General features: G+C 43.3%; 1 protein-coding gene and 1 pseudogene across 5 annotated transcripts; one reads left to right on the top strand and one right to left on the bottom strand.

Moving 5' to 3' along the window:
- The first annotated feature begins 1526 nt into the window (after positions 1–1526).
- Positions 1527–24275, top strand: NIFK (nucleolar protein interacting with the FHA domain of MKI67). Of its 5 annotated transcripts, XM_081576070.1 has the most exons (8): positions 1527–1698; positions 1810–1905; positions 2799–2936; positions 5600–5708; positions 7334–7545; positions 8073–8141; positions 8265–8333; positions 9404–10286. In XM_081576070.1, exons 2-8 carry the CDS (start codon positions 1900–1902, stop codon positions 9590–9592), a joined length of 792 nt encoding a protein of 263 aa, XP_081432196.1. In that variant the 5' UTR covers positions 1527–1698; positions 1810–1899; the 3' UTR covers positions 9593–10286. The 5 variants fall into 5 exon arrangements, with proteins under 5 accessions (XP_081432196.1, XP_081432195.1, XP_081432193.1 ...); XM_081576069.1 differs by lacking the exons at positions 1810–1905; positions 9404–10286 and adding an exon at positions 23940–24275; XM_081576067.1 differs by lacking the exon at positions 1810–1905 and having other exon boundaries at positions 8079–8141.
- On the bottom strand, positions 12879–13233 carry LOC145541819 (small ribosomal subunit protein eS27 pseudogene; annotated as a pseudogene).

Below are 24275 nucleotides of genomic sequence, written 5' to 3'. Positions count from 1 at the left end.
TCTCACCCAAAATCTTATTTATGGCTGAGAAAACTGAGGTACCACCTGAGAGGAGGAGGATTTTCCCCCAGGCACATGGCCAAGGGTCTAGTGGGTTTCTGGATTCTCTGACCAGAAGAGCACAACTCCTGTGATCCCTGGGCTCTAGACAGCAAAGGCAGAGGAGAATGAGATGGTCCCTGGCAGGGCCAGAGTATACGTCATTGAAGGCACTGCGACTGACTCAGGCTCATAAAGGGGAAAATGAAACAGGTCTGGGATACAGTGAGGATTCAAGGGCTGAGACTCTGTCCCCAGTTAAGGGCAGACTTCTATGGTCAGGTGAAGGCCAAGGGGAGGGTGTCCTGGTAGCTTTCTGTGAACATCCAAGAGTTCCTCCACTACCTGGCCATAAGGTGTCAAGTCAGGCCCACAATTAATCATTGTTTTCCTCAGAACACCATTTCAGGCTGCACCAAAGTGGTAACTGTATTCGTTTCCTAAGGCTGCCATTACAAATGACCACAAACTGGGTGGCTGGAAACAACAAAAATGTCTTCTCCCACAGTTCTGGAGGCTAGAAATCCAAGTCCCAGATTTTGGCAGGGCCATTCTCTCGAAGACTCTAAGGAAGAATAGTCCCTTACCTCTTCCAGTAATTCCTGGAGTTCCTGTTTATGACATCTCTCCAATCTCTGCCTCTGTCATCACATGGCATTCTGTGTGTGTGTGTGTGTGTATCCAAATTTCCTTCTTATTATAAGGGCATTAATCATTGGATTAGGGCCCACCCTATTCCAGAACAAGCTCATCTGAAGGTGATTACATCAGCAAAGATCCTGTCTGCATCACAGGTGTTGAGGTGAAGACTTGAACATATCTTTTGAGGGGACAGCAATTCACCCCAGTTCAGTGATCAGTTCCCCATATCTCTACTCCTGATAATCAAAGTGTAATCCACGGAGCATCTGCCTCACCTGGGAGCTTGTTAGAAACACAGAACCTGAGGCCCTGTCCCCACCTAGGAATCAGAATTGGCAAACCACACACGGAAGGGGCCCTCAAGGAACCATAGAACTTGCTCTGTATCCTAGACCAGTATCCGACTCATACATCAAATATCTAATTTTGAGAACAGCCAAGAGGCCACCGCTGCAACAATGCAAGGAGTAAAAACCATCTCCTATAGGCAACAGAAGATGACGCCCTTGCTAAAGCATCAGATCAGTTTAGAAAAGCCCTCCCAAGGGGAGATCCTGGACCCAGAGCTGACCTCGGTTGGCAGGTAGAATCACTGTCAGGCAGGATATCTAATTATTGAGCAGCCGGGCGAATGAGCACCTCCAAATGGCGGCAGCCCTGAATGTGCCAAACGACACCTGCCAGTCGAGAAGCCCCTTGAGCCCTTTCACCGCGCTGCGCCACGCCACGCCCTGTGCCTCGCCCCTGCGCCACGCCGTCGCCCAGGCTCCGCCCCCGCGCCGTCCCTCCTCCCCGCAGGCTCCGCCTCGGAGCCGGGCCGCCGGTTTCGCCCTCCCTTCCGGTTTGGGGAAGCAGAGGGTCTGGCGTTTCCGGGTGTACCGCGTGTGTCTTGTCTGCGTGCGAGCTGGTAGAATGGCGGCGTTCGATGGCCCGGCCAAGCCGCTCCTGTCCCTAAACCCGCAAGAGGATGCCAAATTTAAAAAGGAGGTGGCTCAGGTTCGTCGGCGTGCGACCAAGGTGAGCGGCCGGCGCGGACCCGACCGCGAGGGGAGGTGGCGGACGGGGTCTGGGGGTCCCGCCCGCGCGCCTCGGCCTCACCAAGTCTGTGCTTCGTCCGGCGTCACCCAGGTCGGGCCTCGACCTCAAGAGCTTGCGGGCCGAGGTTGCCTCGGGAGGATCGAGAATTGACGGCTTTGGGCCGCGGGCTTTAGGGTCCTTATGGAGGTAAGGTAAGGAGTGGGTATCGCGGGAGTGCTCGAGGAGAGGAGAGCCAGCTGTTGGGTCGGCCCTCGTCCCGCGGATCGGCCCCAGTCCTACTTCGGCTGGGCCGCCGAACTGGGGAGGTTTGTTTGCCTGGTTAGTGGTTTTGGAATTCTTAAAAGATAGTATTACCCAAGTTCTGTTTGCTGTTTGGGGCCCTGATATCAAGTTCTATAATATTTGCCCAAGATTTTATCATAAAATGTACATGGGGAAAGCTTAAAAGTCAATATTACCGAAGGCAGAGGTTCGAGGGCAGAGATACTGAAAGGTTAGTCGGCTTCGTGAAGGTTTACTGACGTCTTAAAATTGTTTCTTTACTTGGGTGCGAGTAAACGGCGATCTGCAAACAATATTGAAGGGTATGTTGGTATAGAGTTCTTAGGCCAGAAGATTATATCTGTTAATTCAGCGTGAATATTCGTGCTGGGAGGGGGAAGCTGAGAAGACAGGCTACTGCTTGGCGATTGTCCTCGTGGTAACAGCCCCTTTTTTAAAAAATTTCATTGAAGTATAGTTGATTTACAGTGTTGTGTTAATCTCTCCTGGGGTGTTGAATATAGTTCCCTGTGCTATACAGTAGGACCTTGTTGTTTATCCATTTTCTATATAATAGTTTGCTAACGCCAAACTCCCAATCCCCCTTCCTCACCCCACTCCCCCGCTTGGCAGCCATAAGTCTCTTCACTGTATCTAAACAGCTAATTCTTTAGTTTCTATTGTGGTAAGTGGAAATACAGGGTAGGTTCTTGATCTCTTGTCTTAAAATAAGAGCAGAGTTTCACAATTTTGTTGGCAGTGTGATTTTTTTAAATAAAAAAACCATATATATATTTGCCTGGTCTTTATGTTTTCAGCAACAGGAGAAAAGAAAACTTACTCCTGGAGTAATCTATGTGGGCCACTTACCACCATCACTTTATGAAACTCAGATCCGAGCATATTTCTCCCAATTTGGCACTGTTACAAGATTCAGACTGTCCAGGAGTAAAAAGGTAAGATTTTTAAAGGTAATTGCCTCAAGTCCTCAAATTAGCAATCCTAGTGAGTCCTTTTTATCCTGTAACTACTAAGCCAGCGGTGCATGAACTTAAGTGTGAGGCTGGACTCTACACCTTATTGGTTGTGTGACTTTGGGCAAATTCTATAACCTGCATGCTTGTTTTCTGATTTGTAAAATATGAGCAAAATTGCACCAACCTCTCAGGAGTACCAAATCAAAGCTTAAATGAGGTAATGAGTATAATATTCTTAGAACAATGCCTGATAAACAAAGTGCTGTATAAATGTCACTGTAACATATCTACCTCCTAATAAAGATTTGTGTGGTTTATTTCAGTAATAGGGTGTGGCCCACTTTATTTTTTTCCCACACACACATACTTCTATTGGTTGTAACCACAGAGTTCTTGTTATTGGAATATCTCTTTTTCTTGATACAGTTTTTTCCCATTTTACCATTTAAGTTACAACAGAACAGAGTTAACTATTTGTTGTCCCTGCTCTGTTGTCACTGCCTGAATATGCTACAGTTTGTTTATCCACCGTCTTCTCAAACGTTAGCTTTTTTCCAATCTTGTCGCTGAAACTGCTGGGAACATTCTTTATGCAGGTATAGGTGACTTTCTCTCGAATAGTATTTTTCAAACATTGAATCCACAATAAGAAGTAAGTTTTACAGCACAAGCCAGCACACATGTACCTGTACGTAAACATTAACTGAAATAAAAGTCTAGGAAGATGATACTTAACTTCCCCATTCAGTTGATTTAAAAATACTTTTCTGACATGCTAAATTGATTCTGCTGCCCTGTAAAAGGGCAACTTTTAAACTTTTCAAACTCTGAGTTTGAAAAATAGCACTGGGTAGCATATCCTCAGGATGAGTACAGAATGATCTGCCTCATTCTTAGTGAGATTGAGTATCATTATTTATCAGCCTTTGGAGTCTGTCTTCTGTGAAACACTTATTCATGGTTTTGCCCTTATTGTTATCTTTTTCAAAGACTCTTTTTTTCTGGCTTTTGTGGGTTGTTATTTTGTAAGTATTTTTCCATAATGAAGTGCAGTTGTGTTCACCAGCTTTGTGTTCTGAAAATGTTGACAAGGAAGTAGAAAGGAAAGTGTAATGAACATCCTCCCCTGGATTCACTCATTGTTAATATCCTGACACATTAGCTTCATCTCTTCCCATATCTATAAAAACATACATACCTTTTTGGGTTTTTTAACCTTTTGAAGAAAGTGGCAGTTGTAGTACTTTAATACTAAATACATCATCATAAATCTAAGAATAAGAATATTGTGCTACATAATCACAATATGATAATCTCATTTACTGTCCCTCTTCATGTATCCCCAATAGTCCCTGCCATTCTGGGATCTGGTTAGGGTTTATGCATTGCACTCGATCGTTTAGCCTTTCATCCTATGTAGAACAGTGTCTCTATCCCTGTTTTGCTTGTTTGGTTTTTCTTGACAATTGGCTCTTTTGAGGAGTTGAGGCCTGTTGTCTTAGAAAGTCTGCTCCTTGATGCAGTGCACTGAAATGTAACATTTCCAGCTTTGTTGCATATTATAAAGCTACTGCCTCCCCACCCACCCCAGTTTTGACTATCTGCTTGGTATTTCTAACTTTCTTGGATTACGAGGTTAAGATTTTGGCTTTTGAGTGGTTTTGGGGATACTTGACATGTATTTTCACATCAGATTTCAAAAGATTTATTATAGTGTCTTACACTCCACCATTGTCCTCTCCTGAGTGATAGTTGGGATGGTAGGAGGATTGTCAGACATTTAAAGTTTTACCAGAATCATCCAGTTGCAGATAACTAACCTGAGACTCTAGGTGGTGGCTGTGTCCTGATTGTTAGTCACTAGCACAGCTAGAAGTCAGCCTCCTGGCTCCCAACTCGGTTAAGCCACACAGCTTTTAACTGGTTTCTTATTTCCAGGATCACATGACCAGTTTTGAGCCATATCTGAGACTAGTTTGTTTAATGCAAGATTGTAAAGTTTTCCTAGTTGTTGTCACTAAGAATTGGAACTGTAGAGGAGGAAAAGTTCTTTTTCTACTGCCCTAGGCTGAGACCCTATAAATTGGACTGAAAAACAGAGAGATTAAAAAGAGACTAAAATGTATAAGAGTGGTCCCTGGTCCTGTGCCCTCAGCTGTGGAGATGACCAGTCACTGGTAAACATGACAGTGAATGTGATGTTTTATTGATGGGCTGGGAGACACTGACTTAATTTCTTCTCAGTTTTTTCATGTAAATGGAATTACATTACCTATATTTTCTGTGACGCAATTATTCCATCTCCCAAGTAGATGGATATTGTGACCACCCATGAGATCAATGTTATTCCTTAATGCTATCCCTACTGGGAATTCCCTGGTATCTCAGTTGATACCTGCCTGCAGTGCAGGACACCCAGGTTCAATCCCTGGATCGGGAAGATCCCCTGAAGAAGGAAATGGCAACCCACTCTAGTATTCTCGCTTGGAAAATCCCATGAACAGAGGAGCCTGGCAGGCTACAGTCCATGGTGTCACAGGAGTCAGACACAGCTAATGTACATTACTTAATAACATTTTAAGAGTTTGATGGCACATTAGAATGTAATTGTTCCGCTTTTTGTGGTGGATTTGTCATTGCAGACTGGAAATAGCAAAGGCTATGGCTTTGTGGAGTTTGAATCTGAAGATGTTGCCAAGATAGCTGCTGAAACAATGAACAACTACCTTTTTGGTGAAAGACTCTTGAAGTGTAAGTACCCAATTCTTAGCCTGTGGAATGTCAGGGATGCTCTTGCTGACAGTGGCTGCAGTGAGAGGTTGCTTAGCTGCTTGGACATCCCACTTCATCCCTGGGATGAGTCTCCTAAGCAGTGGTGCAACAATTTAAGTGCATTTTCAAGATAGGTTTGAACTGGAATTTTAAGATTTCCAGAGTGAGAGCTGTTTTCTGCTGAGATGGAGTTGGAACAGTTTCCTTGAGGAGTAAATAGGAAGAGCTTCCTGGTGGGGTGTTGGAGGCTTCCCTGAGGAAGAATCATTAAAGTTGGAACCTGAAGATTAAAAAACACCCAGGTCAAGGGGTGGAACTGAGAATTTGGTGGGGGAACAGCAAATGCCAAACCAGTGACAAAGGTAATTGCCTGCAAGGAGCATAGCAAGAGATGAGGGAGGAGAAATAGATGAATGAAGGTCAGGTTACCAGAAGCCATGTAAAGCACAATTTAGAATATGTGCTAAGGACAGCAGGAACCACTAATAGTCCTAGACAGGATGATGTTCAGGGTGAGGAGTCACATGTCAGCCAATCTGCATAGCCTTGGCTGCAGCTCCTCTGCAGAGAAGCCATCAGGAATATGAGGATGACAGTGGCAGATTAGAGGTTCATCCTGAAGGAGGTGGAGCCCCCACCGACCCGCCTTCTAGAGCAGTCCATCCGGAGCCAGCACCCAGGTCACACCTCTCCATCTCAGTTCCTATTGCTGTGAGAGAGGGTCCCAGGAGCCCCCTGAGATCCTGGGTGTTATTCACATATGAAAAATGTGGCTCTTGCCAAGTGGGTGTTTGGGTGACCACATGTATGAGATCCTGCTGTGCTCTACCTGACTCCTGAAGAATGGCACAAACAGTTCTGAATTCCGATATGAGGGGTTAGCCACATCCCCACCTTTTCTCTTTTTTTAAGGGGAGTAGATTGTCTTGGAGGTGATCCCGGGGAAATACTTGTAAGGAGTGGAGATTTGACAGGGAGGAAAAAAGTCAGTAAATCAGTAAAGGGTATGTTAGCAAGCGGGTTATTTAGGCATTTGGGCTCCTTCCTGCTGGTCACCTTGGGAAACAGAATTATTCCAGCTGACAAGCATAGAAACTGGGATATTTGTATACCATCTATCACTGGTGGAGGGTTGATCCCAGGGGTTTTGGCTTCCCTGCACAAGGGGCCCAGTGTGCATCCCTAAGCAGAGAGATGCAGATAAGCAGTGAGCTGCCTTGGTCCTGGGCAGGTGCCTGAAGAATATGAGCTGGAAGGTAAGAGCTTCTGCTGTCGTGAGTCACTCAGTCTAAAAGTGGGGGTCCTTTTAGCTTCGGGAACCCTAAGACTTAATTTCCACACTCTCCTCTATGCGCTTGTCTTGTTCACTCATGTATCTCTAGTCCTGGAATCGTTCTTGGCACACAGTGAGTGTTTGGTAGATAATTGTGGGCTGTCTGACTTTCCCTCGGGTACCTGCTTTATTCTTTCAGGCTTCTCCATGTAACCGGGGACACATCAATTTGATTATGCTACAAGTGACACAAGGGAGAGTCTAAAGTTCTCATTAAAATCCTTCCCTCCTACTTGGTTGAAAACTTTTTTTTTTCTTTTTTTAATTGTAGGTCATTTTATACCACCTGAAAAGGTACATGAAGAACTTTTTAGAGAGTGGCATATGCCATTTAAAAGGCCATCATATCCAGCAGTGAAACGGTACAATCAGAATCGGTCACTTGTTCAAAAGCTACGGATGGAAGAGCGGTTTAAAAAGAAGGAAAAATTACTCAGGAAGAGATTGGCTAAAAAGGGGATTGATTATAATTTCCCTTCATTGGTAAGTATTCCTTTGTATAAAATGTCTAACCCAGTATCTCCCCCTACGGGGTTTTGACTAAATTTTTGAAACTGCAATCATTGTAGGCTTGTCTTTGTAGGTTTGTCAAGCAGTCCTAGTATTTCCTGTTACACTATACAGGGGAGGAAATCCTGAAAGCGATTAACCAATTTGCAACACGTACCTGATTTAGTAGTTTTAGATGATTGAAGTGAAACCTTATTTGACTGAAAACCATAATGCTTATAGATTACTAGTAAAGGTGTCATTGCCAGGATTAAATGTTTGGTTTATTGTATGTTACCAATAAATACCAAGACTGTAAAACAACCATCCTTTTTAAAAATGCCATTTTAGTTAAAATTTTGTTTCATAGTCCTTTTAAGTTGGAAATAGTCCTAAAAGTCTATGTCAAAATTAACTAGTAAGCATATGTATAATGATCTAATGGTAAGTTTTAAAATATACGTATGTGAGACTGCTAGTTTGAAAACTTCTTTTTCTATTACTTCTTTGTGCTTACTTAGGTTAAGGTATTACATAAAAATGAGGAAACTGCTTCAAACACTGGTCCTCGAAATTCCAGAAAGCACCAGGTAAAACTTTCGCTTATCATATTACCCACTTGATATTAGAGAAAGATAAATGGGGAAATACATTCAGGACTACTATATCTAGTCAACACACTGATTGATGTAGTCTCTTAAAATTTATTGAAGGCTTTACGTAAGAAGAAGAAAGCTGCTTCAGTCACTCCTAACACTCCCGAGAAGGCTGTGGATAGCCAGGTAAGATTGTCTTCAGTGTTCTGGGAATCAAGTATTACAGTTTAAAGGAGGAAAGCCAGTTGCTGCTACTGTCACTTTGCTTGCTTAATCTTGTGATGAAGTGTGATAAGCACCTAAGCTCTTGATCATGTGCAGCTGTATCATCAAATGATGGAAACAGGCCTAAAATAATATGTATAACTTGTAAAAATAGAGGAGAGGTGGTGGGAGAGGGTCATGCCGGAGTCCAGCTCCAGCAGCCAGGGAAACGCCCTGAAGGGATGAACGGGGTCGGCGAACGAAAATGATGCGGTCTCTCGCTCAAAGCACTGGGCTGCATGTTTATTTTAAGCATCAGGTTTTCTTTTATACGTTTACAAAAGCATTAGGTCAGAGGTATGACATCTTCAGTTTCCCCTCACCCATATTTACTGTCTCCATAAATCATTGTTGTCCTTCAGAGTTTCTTCTTAAGTGTCCTTGTGATAACATTGTAACTCAAGTTTGTCTCTGGTCTGTATATTACATTCCTCAGTTTATTTCTTATCTCTTTAAATCCTGCTATCCCCTAGTAACTTAAGCTCATCATCTCCTAAAAAGGCTTTTGGCTATTAGTATCTCTAAAATACCTAGTTTCCATAAGTTATAGTAAAGTATGCCAACACTACAACATACCTTAAACCTTTAGCTTCTAACTATTCTTAATTATTCCTAACCTCTAAACTCAGCAAACTTCTTTTGCCATAAACATTCCCCTTACAGGCAGGTTTCAGATAACAATGTTTCCCATGATCTCAGGCTGCAGCCTATGTGCTCATCCTGGAGCATTCTTTGTAAAGATCCTTGAACAAGTGTCAATAGTTAACATTATGGATTATAACATTCTTTCCAGCCAACTCAACCGGAGGAAGGAAAGGACAAGTCAGAATTACAAGACGTAACTCCTTCATCCCGGGACCGTGCCTGTGGGATGAGGAGAGGGGGTTGGGGCCGTGCCGCCATTTTGTCAGTAATGCCTATCGCGGCTCCTGACAGGGTCATTCCTAATATCTTCCCACATTTATGTATTATAATCTTTCACTTGAACCTAGGGTCCCACACCAGTTTGTACACCAACATTTTTGGAGAAACGAAAGTCTGAAGTGGCTAAAATGAATGATGATGATAAAGATAATGAAATAGTTTTCAAACAGCCCGTATCTGGTGTAAAAGAAGAAGCACAGGAGACTCAACCACCTACAAGTTCAAAGAGAAAAAGACGAAGAAAACACAACCAGTGATTTTTTTTTAATGTATTGTGTATAGTTCTTCTGAAAAGATGACTTTATTATGAAGACTAATTTTCTATATTTAACTAGATATAGTGGAATGCAACCAGTAACAAGACGGTTGGGAAAAAACTGTCAATTCAAGTCACTGAAGAAAGCAGTCAGTGATTCTGGCCTCCCTGCCCTTGCTGAAATGCAGGGGTGCACACCAGTTTACAGCAGCCACGCTTCCGCTGCCTCTTGTCCTGTCTCTAGTTTTCTTTGCAGTTTTCACAGCTGCTTTTAGTTATTCTGCCTGGAGAGAAGATCACTATTAACTGATGATTTAAGTACTAAACTGTAACGTTTGTTGTTACCATCAAATAAAATCTTGCTTGACCATCTAAATCGTCCTCTGTTAGACCAAGCACATTTAACCCGTCAGATGGCTGAAACTAGAAGTCAGATTCTATGGGGATTGAAAAGGAGGTGTCAGTACTAATAGAGACTCATTTATGTATATACGATCATTTTTACCAATGTTAAATTAGTTTGTGGTGGGCTGGCATGGATTAGTTAATAACTACCATCTTGTATCAGTATCATCAGTCAGAAATTTGGTTTCAAGATTCATGTAGTGACCACCAGATAAACTGTTTGTGGTTTTTTGTATGCAAGGGGAACTTGGATATTTTGAAATAAAAAATTATTGGGTTTTGCCTTTCAATGATCTTTTAAGGTTTTGATACCCTTGAAATGTGTCAGCTAATTGAAGTAAAAGTCGCTCAGTCGTGTCCGACTCTTTGCGACCCCGGGGACTAATACAATACAGTCCATGGAATTCTCCAGGCCAGAGTACTGGAGCCGGTGGCCTTTCCCTTCTCCAGGAGATCTTCCCAACCCAGGGATTGAACCCAGGTCTCCTGCATTGGAGGCAGATTCATTAGCAGCTGAGCCACAAGGGATCAGCTAATTCAGTTTTCATTAAAAGCATTCATTACCACCACTTTTTTATATAATGTTTGTTAAATATTATGATAATACTGACCTAGGTGAATCAGTTTTAATACACAAAGAGCATAGGGACTTTCCTGGTGGTCCAGTGGTTAAGAATTTGCCAGTCAGTGCAAGGGACACAGGTTCAATCCCTGGTCCCCAAGATTGTACATGCCACAGCAACTAAACCTGCGCACCTAGGGCCCATTGTCCGCAACAAGAGAAGCCGCTGCAGTGAGAAGCCTGTGCCCTGCAACTTGAGACCAGCCCCTGCTCACTGCAACTAGAGAAAGCCCACAAGTACCAACAAAGACCCAGTGCACCCAAAAAATAAACATACAAAGAACATCTTAGCTCTAGATTAGTCCTTACACAGACTTATGTTCATTGTGTTTAATTAAACTGAATGAGTAACACAACAGCCTACCTCTTTGAACCATGTCTGTATTTGTGGATCTGCAAGTCCATCTGGTTTCCGTTTCTGGGAAAGCACCAGATAAGCTTATCAACGCAGCCTGACAGATTTTTATTATTTCCCTGTTTCCTGACCTACTACCCAGACACTCCTCTTCCAGCATGGTACCAATCATCATCACTTGATGTGCGAGGAGTTTTTTGATGTACCCTGGAGCTGGATGAGGAGAGTGATTTTTAGCATATATCATGGCAAAGAAATAGAGTTGGAAGTTAACATTTTCCTGGGGACTGTATTAGGAGCATTTGTCAAAGTAGTGTGGGGTTGATCCTCAGATTTTGTAGGGAAAAAATCAAGAGTCTGGAAGTTGGAACCATGGCTGATGGATCATGAATCTGTCTCACTGCGATACAGCAAAAGCTGTTCAAAGACTGACAGGTAGGCACAGCAGGGCTTCTGTCCCCCGTGCAGTGGCTGTGATACCCGTGGCTGCTCTCCTTAGCCCACAAGTGTGATGAATGTATACAAGTAATTTGCACTTCTATAGGCAGAAAAAATCACAAGGCCCAAACCTAACTACATCATGGGTCATCCTGTGGCCATCAAAGCAACCAGTTATCCTGCTGTCCAATCCAACCCGCTGCAGGGTTTTTTACATTTTTAAATAGTTGAAAAAAATCGAGAAGTGAATTTCAGAAAGTTCCCTGGTAGGGATCCTTGCAAGCTGCCCATGCAGCAAAAAACAAAAAACAGTTAAGGGTGGGGATAGATAATTTAGAAGTTTGGGATTAACATACACACTACTGTATATGCTGCTGCTGCTAAGTCGCTTCAGTCATGTCCGACTCTGTGCGACCCCATGGACGGCAGCCCACCAGGCTCCCCCCGTCCCTGGGATTCTCCAGGCAGGAACACTGGAATGGGTTGCCATTTCCTTCTCCAATGCATGAAAGTGAAGAGAAACATAATCAAGAACCTATTGTATAGCACAGGAAGCTGTACTCAATATCTTGTAATAACCCATAATGGAAAATAATCTGAAAATAAATACATAAACTGAATCACTTTGCTGTACACCTGAAACTAACACAACTTAGTAAATCAACCCTACTAAACAATTTTTTAAAAAAAGAGAAGCTATAGCCTGGGTGCAAATATTTGCAAAGGACTTTTTATCCAGAATAGACCTCTCAAAAACAAGCAGCCTGAATTGTCTTATGGAACCCAATTTCTGCCTTCTGATCATAAAATGGAAAGTAATACAAGCTGTTTCCTTTTTTCCAGCTCTGTGGCATCTTATTTCCCTGACCGGGGGTTGGACTCGGCTACTGCAGTGAAAGTGCTGAGTCCTAACCACTGGACCTCCAGGGAATTCCCCAGACTATTTTCAATACTTGTATTTACATTAAGGACTCGGGCATGATAGGAGATGTGTGATGATAATGAACATTTATTAAATCCTTGCCTGTGTATTAGCTCATTTAATGAGGACAACCTATGAAGTTAGACACTTCTGTTCCTGTCTGAATGATGAGGAGACTGAAGCCCAGAGAGCTTAAAGAACTTGCCCAGAAATAGCATATGATGAGCCAATTCAGCTGACTCCTTTTGACTTCCTTCCAACAAGATGGGCATGAAAGCTAGATTGTTAGTGACAGTGGAAAACGGGAAAGACGCAAAAGCCTTGTGCTGACAAGAGCTGGTGACTCTGGAATGGAGGCAGAAGTGGGGCACTGGGGCAGGCATGGGAGGAGGCGAAAAGTCCATTCTTAGGAGCTCAGTTAGGAAGTAGCTGTCAGCAACCTAACACTAGATGGCAGAAGATCCCAGGCACTTTAAATTACAGTCCTCTCCGTTCATTTAAGGAGCCGGCAAAATGCAAAATTATTAAAGGGGTTTATACCCTAATTTTTTTTTTTTATCCAAAACGTGTTTATTGGGATGGTTTCCCGTTCATCTTGATACAGGGTACTTTAATGCTGCTTCCGTCTGAAAGAGCATCCTTCTGTAAGCCTTGCTTTTCCTCCTGTAGGCTGGCAGAGGACAGTAGAGCAGCCAACACACAAAACTACTGTTTGTGCATGGCTAAAGACGGTGGTGATTTTATAGCATCCTGGGCATTTTACATCCATGAAATAGGAATTGGGGCTCTGCACCAGGCGCTTTTTCTTGTGTTTCCTCTTCTCCTCTTCTGGAGAGGGATAAAGAAGATCCTTTGCGAGAGGCATGTTCTCGTGAGGAGATCGTCACCGCCAGAAAAGCCCTAATTATTTTTTTAAAAAAGACTTCCCTGAGAAAAACTATTATGTGTAGAATGGGTTAACAACAAGGTCCTACTGAATAGTACTGGGAACTATATTCAATATCTTGATAAATCTTAATGGAAATTAATGTTAAAAAGAATATATATATATATATACGTATATATATATATGTGTGTGTATATATATATATATATGTATAACTGAGTCACTGTTGTATGGATGGAATTAACACAACATTGTAAATCAACTACATTTCAATTTAAGAAAAATGACCTCCCTGAGAAGCATCTTTTGACACACGCGCAGACACAGAGCACCAACTTCTAGACAACTAAAGACAGAAACTGCCACTATGAAATGACTCTTAAGCAACTGAGTGCTTAGTAATATTCTTTGGGTAACTGGTTATTGTTAAAAACATACTTGCGAAAGGATGTCAGATAACCAGTAATACAACATACTGATGAAATGAATTGTGATAGTTTCTAGCTTATGAAGTTGCACGTAGTTATGAATAAGCATAGCTTAGGGTCATTGGACAATAATTATGGGAAAATGGTTTTATAATTTGGTGTTCTCCAGTGTGTTTTAGAATTTGGTGGCTGTATTTAAAAAGAAAAGTTCATACAAGAGAACTTAACTTTACTGTTGTCATCACTGTAAACACAATCTTCAGCCCATTCTGTTCAGAGTGTTTCCTATTGTCCACACTTGATGCTCATTTAGGTTTTTTTATTCATGAGGCCCAAATTAAAAGCACAAAATAAACGGATTGGGGCATTTTTTTTTTCTTTTTTCACACCACAGAACTTACAGGGTCTTAGTTTCTCAAACAGGGATCGAACCCTGTTTCACAGGCCCTTGGTAGTCAAAGCTCAGAGTCTTGACCACTGGACCACCAGGAAATTCCCTGGGACACTTTTCTATTTCAATTAGTAAATCTCAACATTTGGAATTATTTTCAAGTTCTGTCTAGGTGTTATATTTCTGGTCATTTTCCTCTTAGGAACAAAAACAGAAACGAAACATAATTGTTTGGGAAATCAGGGCTTCAGTTGGCTGGATAGTTACTGCTCCATTGATCCAGGGAATATTTCACATGCTTATCTACAAATTTCTCCCGACTCAGGAAGCAATCTGTTTTAGAAATAAATTGCTCACCAAGTATCTGGGTGGCCTGCTCTGCTTCTGTGTGTGCTGACAGAAAGAAGGAAATGAGTCTGTAGCTGTGTTATGGAAGTTACATTTTTGTGCTCATAAGTGGCCAAGTTTAGAATTTCCCCTGTTATAAATAAGTGCTGTCAACCCTACGATGCCCAGGAAAAGAAGTTCAGACATTTGACACTTGCCAAACATAGTTTCCACAGCAAATGTGCCCTGAGCGACGCTACTGGTCTCTGGCAGCTCCATTCACAGGTTCTCCTATGACTTGAGCACCAGAAGGAAGAGCTGTGGCCTTGGCTCAAGGGAAGAAGCACAGCTTTTGCACGAGAAAACAAGGGAACGATCGGAATTGTCTATCCAAGAGAGAAACTATTCAGATGGTTTTGGGCAGGGATACAGGATCATCACTGATGATTTTTTTCTTCTGAAGGAAGGTGTCAATTTTTCTTCTATTTCTGCTTTAACACTTAGCTAGATGATAAATATTGTGGCTTTTTTCTAATTAGCTTTAAAAAAAAAAAAGACTGCCAATGCATGTCTGGTACAATAAAAAATGCAAGCAAGTTGTTTAGTAAATGCAAATTGTAGAAGTGTTTCCTACCTTGCATATTTATACATAGCCAGTTACCTGATTTAATGTATAATCAGCCATATAAAGACATGTTATTCACCTAGCTCATTATTTAAGACTTTCTGGTGACTTTTTTCTTTTATTTTTTTCAATTTAAGTTATTGCCTGAATAGGTACTGCATGCAAAAGGTACAAAAGTTCGAATTGTTCCAACCGAGTGAAATATCAATCTGTCCCATCCTGTTCAGTTGCTCACTGGGCTCCACCCCACCAGCCGTGTCCCTCAGCTGGAGAAGTGCTCCCACCTCGTCCTCTTGGGGTGCTGCCTCCCCAGGAAGTTGCCCAGTCTCTGGAAAAAAGAAGCCTTGTTTGTTTCCTCTTCATTGTTTGTTGTTGTTTAGTTGCTAAGTCGTTTCTTTGCAACCCCATGGACTGCAGCATGCCAGGCTTCCCTGTCCTTCACCATCTCCCAGAGCTTGCTCAAACTCATGTCCATAGAGTTGGTGATGCCATCCAACCATCTCACCCTCTGTCGCCCCCTTCTCCTCCTGCCCTCTATCTTTCCTAGCATCAGGATCTTTTCCAGTGAGTTGGCTCTTGGCATCAGGTGACCAAAGTACTGGAGCTTCAGCTTCAACAGCCCATCCCAAGTACCAGTATTCCTAAGGGTAGGAGCTTTGTCCTAGTAATGGTTATACCCCAGTGATTGAAACAATGCTGGTGCATCATATTTGTTTCATTAACTCAATGAGATAGCCCCCACTGTCACAACTAGAGAAAGCCTGCACAGAGCATGAAGACCCAGCATAGCCCTAAATAAATTAATTAAATTTTAAAAAGAGACCAGTGTAGCTGGCACAGAGTTGGCAAAGAGGGCAATGGGAGGAAGAGGGGGGAGGGAAGTGATGCCAGATGGGGCAGGTCCTCAGAGGCCATTGTTAATTGTTAGCCTTGACCCTGTGTAAGACGAAGAGCACTGGTGAATTTACATTTGAGGGAGTGGGTGGCTGTGTGGCACAGCTTGCAGGATCTTAGCTCCCCAACCAGGGATGAACCCTGGCCAAGGTAGTACAAGTGCTGACTCCTAACCACTGGACTTCCAGAGAATTCCTGGTGGGTTTACATTTTCAAAGGATCCATGCTATACTGAAAACAGACTGAAAAACCACCCAAGAGGAAGTTGATGCCCAGGCCTTCACCCAGCGGGCATCCTTAGTGGGCTGGACCAGGGTGATACGATGAAGGAGGCGAGGGGTGCTCAACTTTTGGAGATGCTGTGAAGGTAGACGGAGAGATTTGCTGATGTTGACATGGTGTGAGAGGGATAAAAAGAGAAGACGAGTGTGACGCCAGCTATTTTGGCCACAGCATCTGGAAGAACAGAGCTGCACTGATTGAGATGAGGAAACCTGTGAGAAGGTGCTTCAAGGAAGGTCGGGGACCAGCAGCTACATGCCAGGCAGAAGTCAGAGGTGCCCATCAGACTGCCTGGAGATGTTCCTGAACTCAAGTCTGGCTGCTGCTGCTCAAAAATCAATGACTGAGGGAATCCCCTGGAGATCAGTGGTTAGGACTCTGTCCTTTAGCTGCCGAGGGCATGGGTTCAATCACTGGTCAGGAAACTAAGGTCCCAAAGCTGTGCAGCCATAAAAAGAATAAATAAATGTTAAAGAGAGAGACAAATATAGGTAGAAAGGAAAATTGCCTTTAATCAGAATGTGGGCAATCTAGAGATGGTGGGCTCAGTGTACCCCATAAACCACCTCTGAAGATTTTTCTCAGCCATGAAAGTTGTTTTTTTGTTTTTTTTAATAATTTTATTTATTCATTTTTGGCTGTGCTGGGTCTTTGTTGCTATGCAAGATTTTTTTCTCATTGCAGTGAGCAGGGGCTACTCTCTAGGTGTGGTTCCAGGGTTTCTCATTCCAGTAGCTTCTCTTGTTGCAGAGCACAGGCTCAAGAGCACACGGAGCTTCAGTAGTTGCAGCTCCCCGGCTCTAGAGCACAGGCTCAATAATTGTGGCGCACGGGCTTAGTTGCTCCAAGGCACACGGGATCTTCCTGGAGGATCCAGCCCACGTCTCCTGCATTGGCAGGCAGATTCTTTACCACTGAGCCACCAGGAAAGCCCGGCCATGAAAGTTTTTAAACGGAAAGAGGAAAGTAATCTCAATGAATCACTGAGATAAGGGGTCAGAGTGGCTGCCACCCCTACTGTGTACAGGCTGCTGCTAAGACTGCTCCTGTTGCTGTCTGTTTACACAGTTTATTCCCGAGATTACTGAAGGGGAAGCTGGGGAAGAGATCTGGTCCTCTGTTAATTATTTGTTCTTCATTTCTCTTCTTTGATCTATAGGAAGAACCAATACGTTAGGCAAGGTATTGTGTGATTAAAAAATCTGAAAGGTGTGCTAGCGCCAAAACTGAGTAGATCATGGGGGCGCCTGGTTTAAGGTTAGTAACAAGACAAAGGGGCCTCCTGCAGAAACCTCTTTCCTGCCAAAAGCCACTTACAGAGATGACAGGTGCAACTGGACATACAGTCTGATATTCAGTGGAGACCTCTGAGCTGAAGACAAAGATTCAGGTTACAGTTCTAAGACCTAGTGAGCCCTAGAGGAGGTGGTGAGGGAGCTGAGGCACTCTAGTACATGGAGGGCAGGGTGAGGGGCAGGAGCCAGTCAAAGCAGGAGAATTGAAGTAAGATGGGAGGACAACCAGGACATGGAGGGCCTGGAAGTCAAATGAAGACCGTGCCACTGGACAGGTCAAGGAAGATGAAGCCTAGGAGGGACAGCTGGATTCACTAATGTGGCAGTGACTTGCAAAGGGACATCTGAGCTCATTTCCAGCCCTGAAGTTTTATAACTATCCATTTGGTTTATGCAGTCTTCCCAGATGACTCAAGCAGTAAAGAATCTGCTTGTAGTGCAGGAAACACAGAAGACTTGAGTTTGATCCCTGGGTTGGGGAGATTCCCCTGGAGGAGGAAATGGCAACCCACTTCAGTATTCTTGCCTGGAGAATCCCATGGACAGAGAAACCTGAAGGGCTGTAGTCCTTGGGTCACAGAGGCGGACACAACTGACTAACACTTGGTTTATGCAAGTTACTCTTTTGAATTAAGCAATTAAATAAGGAAGAGTCAAATCCTTCCTTCAACACAGTCCCCTCCCCCACCCCCCCACCCCCCACCCCCCGCCGCTTCTTGTAGAACCAGGGCAGGAAGCACGGAGTCCTCCTCCAGCCAATCTCCAACGCCATTACTCCTTCAGACGTTAACTCTGCTTGGAGACTCAAGCTTTTAGATTGGAGTCAGGATGCAAACCCACTTTAGCCTAGTTTCAGTGTCTCTCTCATTACATGTTTCTTTCCAGGGACGCCCTGAAACTTCTGGAAGTTACAAATCAGTTTTCTCATCCATCTTCTGCTCCACATTAGAAAAATTTGACACCTGCATAAGGATGTTCTTTTTATTTTCCTCCAAATACTTTGGTGCTGCTGCTTGGTCTGAAAAGCATCATTCCTGTAATCAAGAATTACATATTTGAGATATTTAGGAACAAGGCTAAGACAGAGGAGCCCATAGACGGGAACAAGGCAGTAGGACCCAGGCTCACAGAAGACCATAATTTGTTCTTTTTTTTTTCATATAAGCAGTGCTTTAATAGCATTGGAGTTTGTATGTTGTTTTATTATATGTTACTTATATGTTGTTTTATTAAGTTTATATGTTATTTTTCATTTTCATTCAATTCAAAGTATTTTTTAACTTCCCTTCTGCTTTATTCTTTGACCTGGATTGTTTAAGAGTATGTTATTAAGTTTACAAATATTTGAGAATTTTCCACATTTTTTTGTTACTGATTTTTAAATTAATTCCATTGTCTAAAGATAACATACTTTGTATGATTTGAATTATTTTAAATTTATTTAGGCCTGTTTTATGACTCATAATATGATATATATATATATGGGTAGATAGTCTGTGTGCATTTGACAAAAATATACATTCTGCTATCAAGAGAATTGTTCCATAATCTCCAACTAGGTCAAGTTAGTTGATAGTATTGCTCAAGCTTTTATGTTTACTAATTTTCTGTCCAATTATCAGTTATCAAAAAAAGAGTGTTGAATTACTAACTATAATTATGAATTTGAGAAGACCATAGCTTTGTTGTTGATGATTAAGGAGCCTCTGTCCAACTTCCAGGGTACATGGCATCCAAACTTATGTAACATAAATTCCTCCTCTGTGAGTCCTTAGCCTGCCTTGATCAGGCATCCTTGATCTGTGTGCTTGGTCCTCATGATTTTTACTCTCCCTTAGGGAGATCCAGCTACATGCCCTGAATTTGACTACAGACACGATCACTGATGAGTCAGAGTTTAATGGGCAGAGTGCTTTATTTCTTAATGCTACATGAGATAATGGGGTGTCTGACAATACACAGGTGTCTCCACTTCAGTGAACTGTGATACTAGCTGCATGCAGACCCTGTGCCAGACATGCACGCAGCTGGAGGTACTGCATCTGTGTGCACCTCGCTCTCTGATCATCTTCTTCTCTTAGCTCCCAACACACTGCTTTTTTTCAATTGATATTAGCTACTTATTATGTTCTTATTTCTTTTAATGGCCCAATGGAAATTTTTCTCGGCAAGCTATCTTCCTTTTTTGGAAATGGCACTCTGATTGCCTTTCAGTTCTTCTCACACTGGATTATTTTTCTTTTCCTCCCAGGTAATGAAATTGAGACACTTTGGGTAAAGCCTGGGCCTGGGTGCTGATGGAGCAGGACACCTGGAGAGGAAGTCAGGGACCTGGGCCTCCCTGGCCCTGCAGGAACTCACCAGCTGCCTCAGCCCTGCCCCTTCGCCTCCCTGAGCCTAGGTGTTTGGATCAGGGCAAGAAGTTAGGCACTGAGGTGGCCAGTCTCTGAGGTCTGTTTGGCCCTCACTTCTAGATCTTCACTGGCATTCCACCATGGAGGCATACTTGCTGGAAAGGAAGTTCTCCTCGCCCTTAGTCTGCCTGGTGATGGGAAAGATCTGAGACCTGGCTGGCCTGGGGATGCAGAGTAAACACACTCCCCATAACTACACCCTTGCCCCCTCTGCTGAGGGCTCTCCATCACAGGTCAGTATGGCACCCAGATTGCTGGTTGGAGGTGAGTGTGAGCTGTGAGGAGCTAAGGGACACTCCCCACCGTGGTGACTACTTATCTGCCTGTCTCCCTGAGACTGGGTCTTTATTATGCTTCTCCAGCCAAACCCTCTTTCACAGCCAGCCATCAACAGCACAGAACAGGTGCCCAGGAAGTGCCCAGAGAGTGAGTAGGCCATATGTGAGTGACTAAAGACAGTATAAATGGGAGAAATGCACAATCAGCTTAATAGGAAGGAGGAAAGCAAAGGAGATGACTATCTGATGACACTCAGGCTCCTGGAAGACCTAAGATTCAGCACACTGCCAGCCAGCATGCTGGGTATTTGCTCAACAGAAAAAGAATGTGAGGGCAGTCTGCGTGGTTTCTGCCTCTCCCCCAGCTGTCTTGAATTGACCACTTCTCTCCACAACCGATCCCTGTGGCTTGAATGGAGTGACCCTGCGCAGGCCACACGGGCAGGCGTGTTACAGGCTTTGAGTGGCTTCCCTAAGACTCCTGCTAGAAGTTGGGAATAGGCTTCTGGACTCCCAGCACACAAGCCTTGGGTTGCCAGTGGGCATCTTAACACTGCAGGGAGCTCCAGTCTGATAATAAAACCGATTCCAAAGAAAGCTGAATGGGTTCCTGACACACTCGTTGGAATCCCTTGCCAAGCCCAACATCCGCTGAACTTTCCAGTTAGATGGGCCAGTAATTTCCTTTTCTGCCCCCTTAAAGAAGTTTGAATTAAGATTCTGTGACAGATAACCAAAGATGTGCTGAGGAAACATCTTTTTTTTTTTTTTCCTTTATTTTTTGGCCACACCACATAGCATGTGGGATCTTAGTTCCCTGACCAGGGATAGAACCCACACCCACTGCACTGGAAGCACAGAGTCTTAACCCCTATGATCTCAGGTGGCCTCGGCCTGCACTGACTTGGAGTGGGCTTGGGTTCCCAACCAGAGATTGAGGCTGGGTCATGGCAGAGAAAGCACCGGATCTCAGCTACTAGACCGTGGTCAGTGACAAGGCCCTGGACTTTTGGCTTTGCAGAAAAGAATTTCCACAAAGATGAAAAGTAGTGAAGCCAGTAAAGTATTTATTAGGCAGAAAAAGAGTACAGTATATGTGGATAGACACATGGGCAGACTCAGAGGGAGAGGCCTTCAGTTGCTGAGTCAGTCACATCCTCATTTCTTCCAGGTTTCCTTTGGCCAATCATTATGACTTGTCTGGTTCACAGTCCATATATGGTGTATCTCAGGATCCTCCCATGTGTTCATACGCATCTCTTAGCCAAGACGGATTCTACTGCAGAGGCCTATGGGTAGAACATCCCTTGACATGACTGTCCTTTGGCCTCTAAGGAGCCTTGCCAATTCAGGTGTGGAAAAGGAGGTCCCCTGACTTTGGGAACGAGAAATATGTGGTCTGTGCAGGGTCCAGCCTCCTCCCTTAATTGCCAGGCTATTCTCATCTGGGAGTTTTGGTCAATAGAGAATGAATCTCCAATTGCTTTACCCTGGGAGGGGGCCCATCTGCCTCCTGCCTCTAGTGGACTGCCAGGGAAGTCCCAGATTTTTAAAAACTGGCAGTTTTGAAACAACTACAGGCTTTAAAGAGTCAAATCTTATCAGAATAAACAGCATTGGAAAATATACTATCAGAGGGGAGCCTGAGAACCATGCTGGAAAAGAGGCAGGGGTCCCCAGCCATTCCACGTCTTGCTGGGCTGACGTGGCCAGGCTTGGGGGCCACAGGGGTTAAGAACATTCCTCCCCTCCCTCTGCTCCTCCTGTGGTCCTCCTGCAAGCAGGTGTTGCTGCCTTTAAACGGGGCTTCTAAAAGTCTCAGCAAGCTGAGGGCAAGGGGCTCTAGGAAACTGCAAGGAGTGGGGTGGGGGTCCCTGACACCTGTTTTGCTAGTAAAATGCAAGGAAGCCCACACAGACTCTCGCCACCCCTAGTGTGGCCAATGGGGGACTCTCCCCCTCCCCCTGTTTGCATTGTAAACATGTCTTGAATAATTTAGCCCCCCTTTTTCTGGTTAAACATTACCCACAGCTGCCTGCTGGATGGAAAAAGCAGCCAACAAATCACTCAGCAGGTATGTGTCAGTGAAGAATTCCTCACTCGCTCACCAGCAGGATGCTGACCTTTCGTTTTAACAGCCTGGGGGTGGGAGGCCCTGAAAGTCACTTGTGCAGAGCGTGGAGGTCGCTGCTCATTGATCCTCCCAGAGGCTCCATATATCCGGAAACTGATGTTGTAAGGACCTCACGTATCCAGCAGGCAGGTCCTTTAAGCAGGCAACATGGGCCCAGTGGCAAAGTTATTCGTTTTTCCTTCCAAAAACTGTATTTTCAGAAAAAAAAAAAATTAAAAATTTGCTTTGCTGTCCAGTGGTAGATGGAAGCTTGGTAGCTTCTCACATGTCCCTCAGAAACAAAACAGACTTTAATGTCACCTTACTGATGGTACTTATTGCTGGGGAGGTTGACATTATTTGGAATACATACCAGGTCCTGAGAGATGCTTTGAACATACTCTTCTTATATGTATGTGTGTACTCAGTGTCTCAGTGGTGTCCGACTCTTTGTGACCCCATGGACTGTAGCCCTCCAGGCTCCTCTGTCCATGGGATTCTCCAGGCAAGAATAGTGCAGTGGGTTGCTGTTTCCTACTCCAGGAGATCTTCCCAACCCAGGGATCAAACCTGTGACTCTTGTATCTCCTGCACTGACAGGCAGAGTCTTTACTTTACCCAGCAAGCCCCACTCATCTTGTATATAGATCCGTAAAACATATACCTGTGAAGATAGACTTTATTTCTTAATGCAAATACACCACACAGACAAGCCAACTCAAACACAGGCTAAGCAAATGACTCAGACCTCAGAGTTTGTTGGCAGAAGAGAGCACATCCCCTGGGTCCGTTGGACCCCAAATCCTATGTTCTGTATGCTTTTTGCCACCTCTAATCTAAAAATAAAGGAATAGCAAAAGTTAATTTATTCATTTATTTTTTAAAAACTATTTTATTGAAATATAGTTGATTTTTTATATTGTGTTAGTTTCAGGTGCACAGCAGAGTGACTCAGTTATATATATATGTATATATTCTTTTTCAGAATCTTTTCCATTATAGGTTATTATAATATATTGAATAGAATTACCTGTGCTATACACTAGATCCCTGTTGGTTATCTATTTTATATATATTAGTGTGTATATATTCATCCCAAACTCCTAGTTTATCCCTCCTCTCTTTTCCCCTTTGGTAACCATAAATTTGTTTTCTATGTCCATGAGTTATTTCTGTTTTATAGGTAAGTTCATTTCTGTCATATTTTAGATTCCACCTGTAAGTAATATCATATGATATTTGTCTTTCTCTTTCTGGCTTACTTCACCAAGTATGATAATCTCTAGTTCCATCCTTGTGAAAATTTTAAATTTAAGTAAGGATCAAAACTGTAAATTGAGTTTTCCTTTCTTGGTATTCTAAAAGCACTTACTGTCTCTTCACCATTTTAAAAAATCAGCTTTACTGAGATATTTTACATATGGTGAAATTCTATTCATTTTATTTTTTAAATGTTAAGTGTACAGTTGAAGGAGTTTGCCCAAATGCACACACTAGTGAGAGCAGCAGTGTTCAAGACACAGAACACTTCCTTCATCCCAAAGTCCCTCATGCCCCTTTGCTGCCAACCCGCCTCCCAGCAACCACTGGTCTCATTTCTGACCCCATAGTTTGCCTGTGTGTATGAATGGAATCATAGGGCAGGCACTCATTTTTGTCTGTTTCTTTCACAGGACAGAATGCTCTCGTGATCATCTGTGAACCAGGATTTTTGTCTTCTCTCTGGGTGATATCCTGAATGAAGCAGTTTATCCCTTCACCAGCTGAGGGACCTGTGGACTATTTCCAATCTTCTACTGTCATTAGTGAAGCTGCTCACTCTAAACATCTGTGTACAAGACTTTGAAAATATGTTTTTGTTTCTCTTGGGTAAATAACCAGGAGTGGAATCTCTGATTACAAGATAAATGCATTACAAGTTTGTAGAAACCCACCAAACTATTTCCAAAGCAAGTTTATGTTTCTAACAGTGCTGTATGAGATTCTCAGTTGCTCCATATCCTTGCCAA

This window comes from Giraffa tippelskirchi, chromosome 3, assembly GCF_054371585.1.
Source record: "Giraffa tippelskirchi isolate mGirTip1 chromosome 3, T2T-mGirTip1v1.2.pri, whole genome shotgun sequence".
NCBI classification, from domain to species: Eukaryota; Metazoa; Chordata; class Mammalia; order Artiodactyla; family Giraffidae; genus Giraffa; species Giraffa tippelskirchi.
This window is presented reverse-complemented; position numbering and strand designations above follow the sequence as displayed.

What these genes read in the sequence shown, in the direction of transcription:
- NIFK (XM_081576065.1), top strand. Translation starts at nt 1,594, where the DNA reads ATGGCGGCGTTCGATGGCCCGGCCAAGCCGCTCCTGTCCCTAAACCCG. An exon ending in TTCGTCGGCGTGCGACCAAG is followed by an intron (nt 1,699 to 2,798) that starts GTGAGCGGCCGG and finishes TTATGTTTTCAG; the next exon opens with CAACAGGAGAAAAGAAAACT. An exon ending in ATTATAATTTCCCTTCATTG is followed by an intron (nt 7,546 to 8,072) that starts GTAAGTATTCCT and finishes GTGCTTACTTAG; the next exon opens with GTTAAGGTATTACATAAAAA.